This window comes from Schistosoma mansoni (genome assembly GCF_000237925.1).
Source record: "Schistosoma mansoni, WGS project CABG00000000 data, supercontig 0250, strain Puerto Rico, whole genome shotgun sequence".
Classification (NCBI taxonomy): domain Eukaryota; kingdom Metazoa; phylum Platyhelminthes; class Trematoda; order Strigeidida; family Schistosomatidae; genus Schistosoma; species Schistosoma mansoni.
Genome location: NW_017386113.1, coordinates 9,912 through 19,258, shown reverse-complemented (window position 1 = coordinate 19,258; position 9,347 = coordinate 9,912). Strand labels below are relative to the sequence as shown.

Genomic DNA, 9,347 nt, shown 5'->3' with positions numbered 1-9,347 from the left:
TAACTTACCACCCCCATGGTAAAACTCACAATTCTGATAGCAGTCTTGTGAAGTTACTAACATTACGGTATTTCTTTTGACAAATCTATGATTCCCACTTATCTGATTTTTAAGCTCATGTAAGCTCCAAATTTCTACGTAACCCATTATATTAACTTGCGAACCTCATATGATCACCACATCAATCCAGTTTTCATATCCATTTTCAAATAAACTCACAAATGTTTATCTTATACACACACAAACGTTGTCACCACTATCGACTGTTTAGCATCATATTACATTATAATACAAGCACGGTTATAAAACAGCTGAGGACTAACAACAAAAAATGAATCCATAGGAACAAGCCTGTTGTTCTAACTTCGTTTAATTCCGGACGCATGACAGAAGGGTCTCAGATTATCTTTGAATTGCTGAGGAGATATTTCCGAGCCCAACAAATCCGCGGATTTTACGAGTGGTGACCGTGACACTAGTCATGACTATTTAGATATTTAAATCAACTTGGTGTGTCCTTGTAGTCATGATTTCTATCCAGCTTGTCAATATGATCATCATTTTATAGTTCACTTCATGGTGTGATCGTAGTTAAACAACCATTGAGAACTAGGAAGCAACAGACAGCCAGTTTATCTGAAATTCTGTAAAGGGTACTTGACACACCTGCCGGACCAAAATATAGTTGTTACAAAAGGGAATTACGAATCAAACCCTTAGCACTGCTAGATTTCATGCACTTGAGTAGCAAAGTTTGGAGAGACATCGAACCTGCTCCGATAGTCCTCGAGAAAATGTACAAGTGTCTTACTAAACCACATAGTCTATATGTACCATTATGACATTAAATAGCATATAACACAAATTAGGAATGTTCCCACTGTAACTAAATTACAGAACTCAACATAACATTTGATCAGATATATATCCCTTAATTCTATATTTCGGGTTTCAAAGACGCATTTTGAAGTGCCTTCAAACGTTAAAACAGGTCATATATTGTCGGTGAAAGTTACTACCTGTGAGCATCACCTTAAAAAAAAGTCACACCACTTTCGAAGAACATATACCCTTTTGGTCCGAATGCAAATCGAGGTGTGCAGGTGAACTGATCGAAAATGGGCTAGGCGACAGCAGTGTTCACCTGCATATCGTTAACACTAGCTGGTGTTTGACTGGATTTTATATTAGCAGTGTTGCACAATAAATAATGATGAAACGGCTACAACGCAGACGCCTGTGTATTGTATAAAGAATCCATGCAAGAGAGGATTTTCATCAAGTAAAGTAATTGACTATATATCGTGTATTACATGTTATTTGTCCCCTTATTGTTCACCCAAAATTTAAAGGTAGTGCTTTGATCCACGAGTGTAAAGAGAACAATGGCCTGAAAACGTCTCTAAGGTCATCAACAACCGAAATATCCCCGTAGTCGCATCTGTAGGGAGAGTTATGCAGCGATTAATAAGACTGTCTAGAAAAGTATATAGTTTATTTATATAGATATGTTATGAAAAAATCTGTGTAACTCTATAGATAAAACATCCCGTCAACCTGTGAAGCATGAACTTTGAAGCGACCACTATCCAATAAAACAGCTGGTTGGTCTACTCCCGATAACCAATCTCTAGCACGAAAAGCAGCCAAATGGGAATAATAGGTTGGTGCTGGATAAGATACGCTACGAGAGCATCTCATATAAGTGTAGCATAAATGATAAGTGAACATTTGTAGAGCATCGGACGACCAGTTACTGTCATCATATAACACATGGTAATGGGCAGGTTTGGACGTTCCCTGTATTAAACGGAAATAAGTGGAATAATAGGAGTCACCTGAATTCCGTCTTGAGAGCACAGATAAAAGTCGAATTCTCTTGGATGAGTTATTTCTGTGTCAACAACCGTCCCAGGTTCCACGTTTCGCGCTCTATACAGATAAAAAGATACGTTATTGTACAAAGGTAAGCAAGTGTATGAATCGATAAACAGTAATCAAAAATATATTACCTGGGATCAGAGGGTTTGAACCGAATATGATGGCGTTTTTGGACAACGATATAAGTTATAGCCGGCTCTTCACCAGGACGCACATCTGAGCATGCCCTCTGGATGGCTGCAAGCTCTTCAACAAGAACATTTTCGAATTGTCCTTCTGAAACTCCATCGCGGTAGAATATCATACGGGTAGGGAACCGACCATTTGTATTTCGCAAATAAAGCTGTAATGGAAAAGAATCTATCAGTAAAAAATTCAAGAAAAACGTTAAAATACAACCCTATGACTGAATACTTACCTGTAGGAGTTCCTTAACGATCAGGCGCATGTCGTCAATGATCTCTCTTGCCGCCTTATTTCCTTTCTCAGTTGTTGCTTGCTGACGAATTACAACTCCGTACCTCATAAGATCAGGCGAAACACTACCAAGAACCGCCGCAACCGACTTGCGGACTTGCTGAGTTTGAGCTGGATGAGTAACGTCTGCTCCAAAGACCATTATGAGCTCATCGCTGTTTTTGATGAGATCTGGAATCTGCCAGTTGACACCACCAAGCTTCCCATTGATTTTTAGCAAAAGGTTTGCTAAAAATAGCAAATACAATTAGACACAGAAACTCATAACAAAGTGAGTATATACTTACGGAAGACGTTTGGTTTATCGAGGGTGCGACTCCGTACACATTGTGTGCGAATGCCTATCTGGAGATCACTAAGTCGTTTAATGGCAGGATACGCATGTTCATCGTAGAGAATAAGTAGTAAGAATGCACATCCTTGTCGAGAAAACTCATCAAATTTCCTGTTGAGTTCACCTATTGGACACTGTGATAAGTGTGGTCGGGAGCTAAGACGTATTCCAACTCGATCAGCTGCCCGGGGCAATTCATGAATAACTTTTTGCACATGGCCTTGTGATCGCTAAACATGAAATATAATATATTGTTAATAGATAGCATTAGTAAGTTGTTTTTTATTTTAAAATAAAACCCGAAAATACGGATCAATTCAGCAATAAGTTTATTTGTTTTATGAAAAGCGAAATAGCTAACGTACCCTATCCGGTGGGACGCAAAGTATCGCCCACAGTAGTTCAACTCCGTGGCCAGCAGGATCATAGAAGCCAGGTGATGTCCAGCTTCCTGCCTTGAGTGAAATAACACGAGAACGACCGAAAGCTGCACTCGGCGGCTGTAAAACCCTGGCACTTACATCTACAGGTCTTGATTGCACCGCTAAGCCGAACTGCTTTATCAAAGGATGTGACCTTTAACAAAAGTGAAATGCTCAAATATTTCAGAAAAAGGGGAATAGCATTTTGAAGTGAAATAGTACATGTAAGATGAAAGGAACGATACTAATTACTTCTTAAAAACCGACAGACAACAAAAACCATATATAATTGTAGCAGTCTAAATACTTACTTCAGCATACTGTTTGAAAACGTTTGTAGCTCCTGAAAACGTTCTTGAGGACGAACTGCTGCACAACGGATAACCTCACTAGCCACATCAGCCTTGCTTGCGTTAGGTGCTTGGAAAGGAAGGATATTGAGTAGTTCCATTGGCATGTAAACTTCTCGTTTTTGGTCAACCTAAGGAATGAAACACTAAATGCACATTACCTTCACGCACGGTAGATCAGGATATTTTAACTTGATGTGGTGATGCTCATCAAAATATGCAGCAACAGATTGCTTTCTCTCCTCGATCATAAGCTTGTCAGCTGACACAGACGATATTCCATGCACAGTGAAACGTCTAGAATACGCATCCCCTTGAATAGTTTTATTAGAGAAAATAAAATGCTACATACCATTTTCATTTTTGTAGAACTTGTCAGTTTCAACACGTATTCTTCTTAAATCGTGAGCCATTTGTGAACTACATCTGGCTATATTGTCTCCATATTTCTCGTACATAACATCTGCTAGGTTACCAGCTGTGAAAAAGGCCTTGCACGTCTTGAAAAGCAAATAAACTTAAGATCTCAGAAATTACCATGTCCAAATTGACGCGGACCTTCCATTGCGGTCTAACGCTAGTGATAAAGCCCTTGTGTATGGTGAATAGTTTATCTGCAACGACTTTCACTGGCCTGTCATAGAACAAAGCAGATCTTCCAAGGGAAACAAATGCCTGCTTGGAGACTGTTTTTAATATACAGTCCAACAACCTGATCGACTCCTAGAAAGTGATATTGGAAATCTAAACCTTACTTGCGGCATGTTCAAAGATGTGGCTTTTGGACTTGTTATAAAATGATTGATGTCCGCAGTTGACACTTTCTGGACCTCCATAACTCGGTAAGTCAACAGCAAACGATCTCGACCAAGTGGATCTTTGATGTCTATTTCTTTTTCCACAGGATCGGTAGTTATCCCGGGTAAGGGTGATTCTGAATACACTGAATGACCACCATCGTAGATTATAGATTCAGGAAAGCTGAGAAAACATTAATATTAATCGAGTTTGAATGGAATCATTTTATGAATTGATGAGGGATTTTCTGATGACAAATGATTTCATTTTCTTAGTACCGACCCTGTTAAAAACCTTAAATTTAAGTGCCAAGAGAAAAAACGCGCGCGCAAGTAAAAAGTTTGGAGCAATTGTTTGTATGTTGTATATCTGAATACTGTGCTGCTGTTGCTCGATAATACGTCTTTAACTCTTGAGATTTTGTATTACGAAGGAATGTGTGGCTAGTTATGTTACAGGGATATTTAGTTTTGAAACTCCACAGGACTGACGTGAGTTACATGATATAGAAACTAGTTCAAAGTAAGACAAAGGCATTTCGGCAAACAATAAAATAATGGACATCATTTCAAGAAAGTGCACTTACGAATCAACCACTTGTTGTATTAATGCTCGCTTTTCTTTTGGGGGCATGCGTATTTCAGTCTTAGATCCCTCATCTGCACCTACCCGGTAGACAGCGCTGGCCTCAAGGAAATATAAGTAGACCGTCTTTGGTAGAAACGCGAGATCCCAGCAATTAGACGTAACCGTAACTTTTCTACCGACCGTACCTCCGCGGTCTGGTCTGTTTGGTATTCGCACTACTTTATCAATACTTAGCCTGAAAGGATAAACAAACAACTGTTAGTAACAAGAACCATAAGAATGATTGTGGTTTTAACACAACTTTATCCACACTTACTTAGATATATCCTCGGAAAGATCACATCTAAAATAGAAATAAGAAATATTGGTAAAAGATTATTGAGAATTGATGTCTGAGCAATAATAATCAAGAGATTTGTGAAGGTGCTTACATTTGCCTTTTTATTGGGTGACTTTTTTTCTGACGAGCTGCCTCTGAAATAGTTTCGGAAGACGAATATGCAGCATTCTGTCCGGGAGGAGCATGAGATCTCGAAGAATTTGACGAACTAAAAAGATGATTTCAGAAAACTCGAGGTTAATGTGAGGTTACCTGCTTCAATGCAATTAGATTATTTGTGTCGATGAAAAACTTCAAGTAACCTTTTGTTCAGAACGATCTAAATGGTTTAAAGTCAAGATTCAAAAACCACCACATAGTGGCGTGCAGTAGCCTTAGAAACAGGTGAGGGTTATGTAGAGCTTGTGATCACTTGATTAAGTGTAACATAACTCCTTTACTCGAAAGTGAAGTACTGCTTTATATATCACATAACGTTGGAAGCGAGCTAAAGGGAAAGTGTGACCAACTCGATTTGTTTGATTTCTGTAACCTTTACCGCGTGTCGACAGACTAGCTTAACTAAGTCCATAACTCCCCACATAATGTCGATTAGTATTTAAACTACTCCATACGAACGCCCTAATCCTTACATTTTTTCGGAAGGGAATTTACCAAACTATAAACATATCTACAGGGGTCTATAAGCTTTGGAAAATGTGAAACAATGTTTTTTCTTATTACTAGATGTCGATGAAGAGTTTGTGCAGCGCTAACAGCCTCTGTGTTCTTGAAAGAAATAGAGATTCTTCTTCTATATGGTAATATCGTTCAATTTTGAATGTAGTCTGCTACAACACCCTTCGAGAAAATGTTTTCATTGGTCCAACTATTCAGGCCTACTAATTGTTGATACGGTTACAAATGCATCTTTATGCTCTTATTATCTGAGACAGTGCAACAAGCGAATAGTTGAGTCCTATGTACTGAAAGGAAATCTTCATACATGATACTACTCTATGACTATTTATTAATGCTCAAAATGACTCATAAACCAAACTAATGTGATAAACGTTAGACTTACGGGTATCCTCCAGAAGGTGGACCATAACGACTCCTGGCCCCTTGGGCGCTTGGAGGTGGCCTTGAAACGAAAGAACTATTTTAGATTATGCACTCAAAAACGAGAAAAGAACAGATGATCACGTACAGTTAGGACAAATAACAAAGGGTAGCATACGTTTACAGACTTACCCGTCGTAAAACTGGTGGTGGACACCGTCATAGCTGCAATAAACATACATTTTATCAATATTGACACACATAGGCTTGACAGTTATATGCTATGACGATTAAAATGAAACCAAAAAATGGTCGTGAATTTTTTAGCAAATAATACTGTCACTTTTTGGCTACCACACAAAGTAAAGCCCTGGAAGTGTGGCTGATAACGTCAGCAGGGATAATTTGTAGTGACTTGTCTGACCGTTGTGGAAACTCCGAAGCAACTTCCGACTTCGTTGGTAATTCTACACAAACGAAATACACATTTCACCATGGGTTTCTAAAGAACTGGTTTTTTATATTTGAGTGGATCATATTCAAAATGACGATCGTCCCCCCGGTAAAATTGTTTACTGAAGACGGTCAATCGCGCTTACAACTTTGCACATTAAATATCGATTATTGTGGCTACACTACACTAGAAGGGCAGGATGTTAGCGTGTGTAGTTACGGATAGTGGAAGCAATTAAACAGGATTCTTGAGCATAATCTGAGGAACAAGAACAGCTTAAAAGCATGAATTGAGGTAAGGCGAGTGAATGCGCCTGTGAGACTAAGAACGATCTCGACTCATCTTACCTAGAGTTTTTACTTACTGGTTATGATAATTAGCCGGACTTCAACCAGGTAAACTACGTTACTCAGTCCAGCAGTCGATAAGTTGATAGGCTATTTTATGGGAGTTGTAGTTACATGGAGGGATTTCCTGTCAATTGATTTTACAGCTTAACAGAATTTCCGTGTGCTGATGGATTGACAAGGACAGAGATACTGATATGCGTTTAGACAGACAAGCAGCAGATGCATCAGTCTAGCAACAGACCTAATCACTAAGAGCCGTCAGACAGTCATCTCATGATTCAACATCCGAAATAGCAAGTGCCTAGACAACCCACACATGTTGTAGTTTCTCTATTATTACAAAAAACATTAGATTCCCAAGGTAAATCATATAATAGACGACTTACATGCTATATGATGGTCCATGAGGACCACGAGGAGCCCCTCGACCAGTGGATGAACCACGTCCGCGCGGAGGACCATAGAAACCTCTAAAATGTGAAAATAGAGGTATTTCGAGAGGGAACACTTCATTAGAAGTCTGTAGGTAGGTATCATTATCACTTAAACACAAACATTGGTACAGTGAGGTACCGAACAGACATGTGCCACATAAGTCATTCGATTTGTGTGGGGGCTGGGATACTGCCTGTGTGCCCAAACATAGTGCAAGTAGCTACATGCTTCCATGCGCAGTCCAAGGTTGAAAGTGCTGGTTAGTGTGGTATCAACGCCGAACAACTACACGTCTGAAACTTAGCAACAGATATGGCAAACACGTTTATTGGGTGCGAGACAAGATGATCAGAACAGGATTAACTGAATACTTGATTACAGCTAGCTCCGGTTAAGTGGGAGCAGCACATGCCTGTAGCACTGCAATTGCTAAGCGCCACAACTCTATCCTTCAAAAATACACAACAGCCACAAGGCATATATACACACAATGGAAAAAGCAGTGAATCTATTTGGTTGAATCTGCATTTCTGTATTTGCTAATAAACGACTTTAAAAATCCTACCGTAAAACGGCCTATAGTTAGTTTGCTTAAATTCTTGAGGCTCTCTGGTACGTTTACGTAGTATCTGTTTGAGAGTTGCTTGCTTTAAACGGCTATTAATATACTCTAGAAAAATGTTCGTACCTCATTTTCATTAGAACAACAGAAACAAACCAACCTATCTGACATGCTTCAAAAGTTATCAACCGCCTTCAACAATCGAGACCAGTAATCGGATACTCAGTAAGTTGACTAAACAAAATCTCTATTTGACAAATCGTCAGTTTATGAGAGGTGAAATTATTTTACACACATGTCTAGTTTTTATAACACCAATTAGATGTCAACTGTGAATTGTAGTGTCTAGTGATACAGCACCAATGGCATCCTAGAGGTCAGATCTCGACTCACTGAAGTAACGAGTTGTCTGGATCGATACATCAATCCACAAGATCAGTAGCTCTGTAAGTCTTCGATATCTGATGCTGACCACATTAGTTTTAATGGACTCACCTAGTTGAATGCGCTCGGTCATATTAAACAAATGGGTCACTACGTTAAAATGGGTGACAGTATCTCGATTAAAGTTGTCATAACCCTTAAGGGTGTGATACGGGTCTGAAATGAGAGATTGGTTGTCCTTCAGTAGCTCGTTATTTTGATAGCAAGAGTTAAATTAGGATATATCAAATGAGCTAGTGAAATTGATTGGAGAGTTTAACCATTAGGAAAGGGTGGGAATACTCCCTGATCGAAACTGCACGGGGAAAGCAAGTATATGTACCGCATATATCTTCGAACCCCTTCTCTTCTAACTCTTGATTTCACTGGGTGGGCACGTTTCAATTATAGATGTTACTGGTTTGCGTGTTTTTGAAATTAAATCTGTAGATAAGGGTAATCGAGTAAGGATTGAAAGAGCATGCAATGTCGATAGCCTACCTATTAAGAAAGCAAAAATCCCACCAGTCGACATCCGACAAAGGCGGAGAAATTCGAGAGAAGTACAGTATGTAACAGTAAATAAATGCCTTAAATCAATACCTCTGTAAGTCTTCGTTATCGGATGCTGACCACATTACATTTAGTGCACTCACTTAGCTGAAGGCGCTCGGTCATGCATCCGCACCAGATCACGAGTTAGAACGCCGTGCCCAACTTCTCCTGCGGTCACTAGCCAGTTTAGATCGGTCAGTTCTCGATATATTGATAGGCTATCAACCATATGCTCGAACCTCCTCGCTTCTGACTCTTGATTTCACTGGGTGGGCGCGATCCAATTATAGAAGGTATTACTGGTAAAGTGTTGTCAGACTAAAATACCTGTGGCATC

The 9,347-nt window shown here is 39.4% G+C and overlaps 1 protein-coding gene across 1 annotated transcript; it reads right to left on the bottom strand.

The window, feature by feature from the left end:
- Positions 1–1,533: 1,533 nt before the first annotated feature.
- Positions 1,534–8,203, bottom strand: Smp_179320 (eukaryotic translation initiation factor 2c,putative; the record flags this gene model as incomplete). The annotated part of the gene is made up of 16 exons (XM_018792550.1): positions 1,534–1,800; positions 1,839–1,932; positions 2,013–2,224; positions 2,300–2,586; positions 2,646–2,922; positions 3,058–3,268; positions 3,426–3,595; positions 3,626–3,777; positions 3,817–3,964; positions 4,002–4,187; positions 4,220–4,445; positions 4,849–5,085; positions 5,167–5,193; positions 5,282–5,398; positions 7,447–7,505; positions 8,159–8,203. 16 exons carry the CDS (start codon positions 8,201–8,203, stop codon positions 1,534–1,536), a joined length of 2,715 nt encoding a protein of 904 aa, XP_018644462.1.
- Between the last annotated feature and the right edge of the window lie 1,144 nt (positions 8,204–9,347).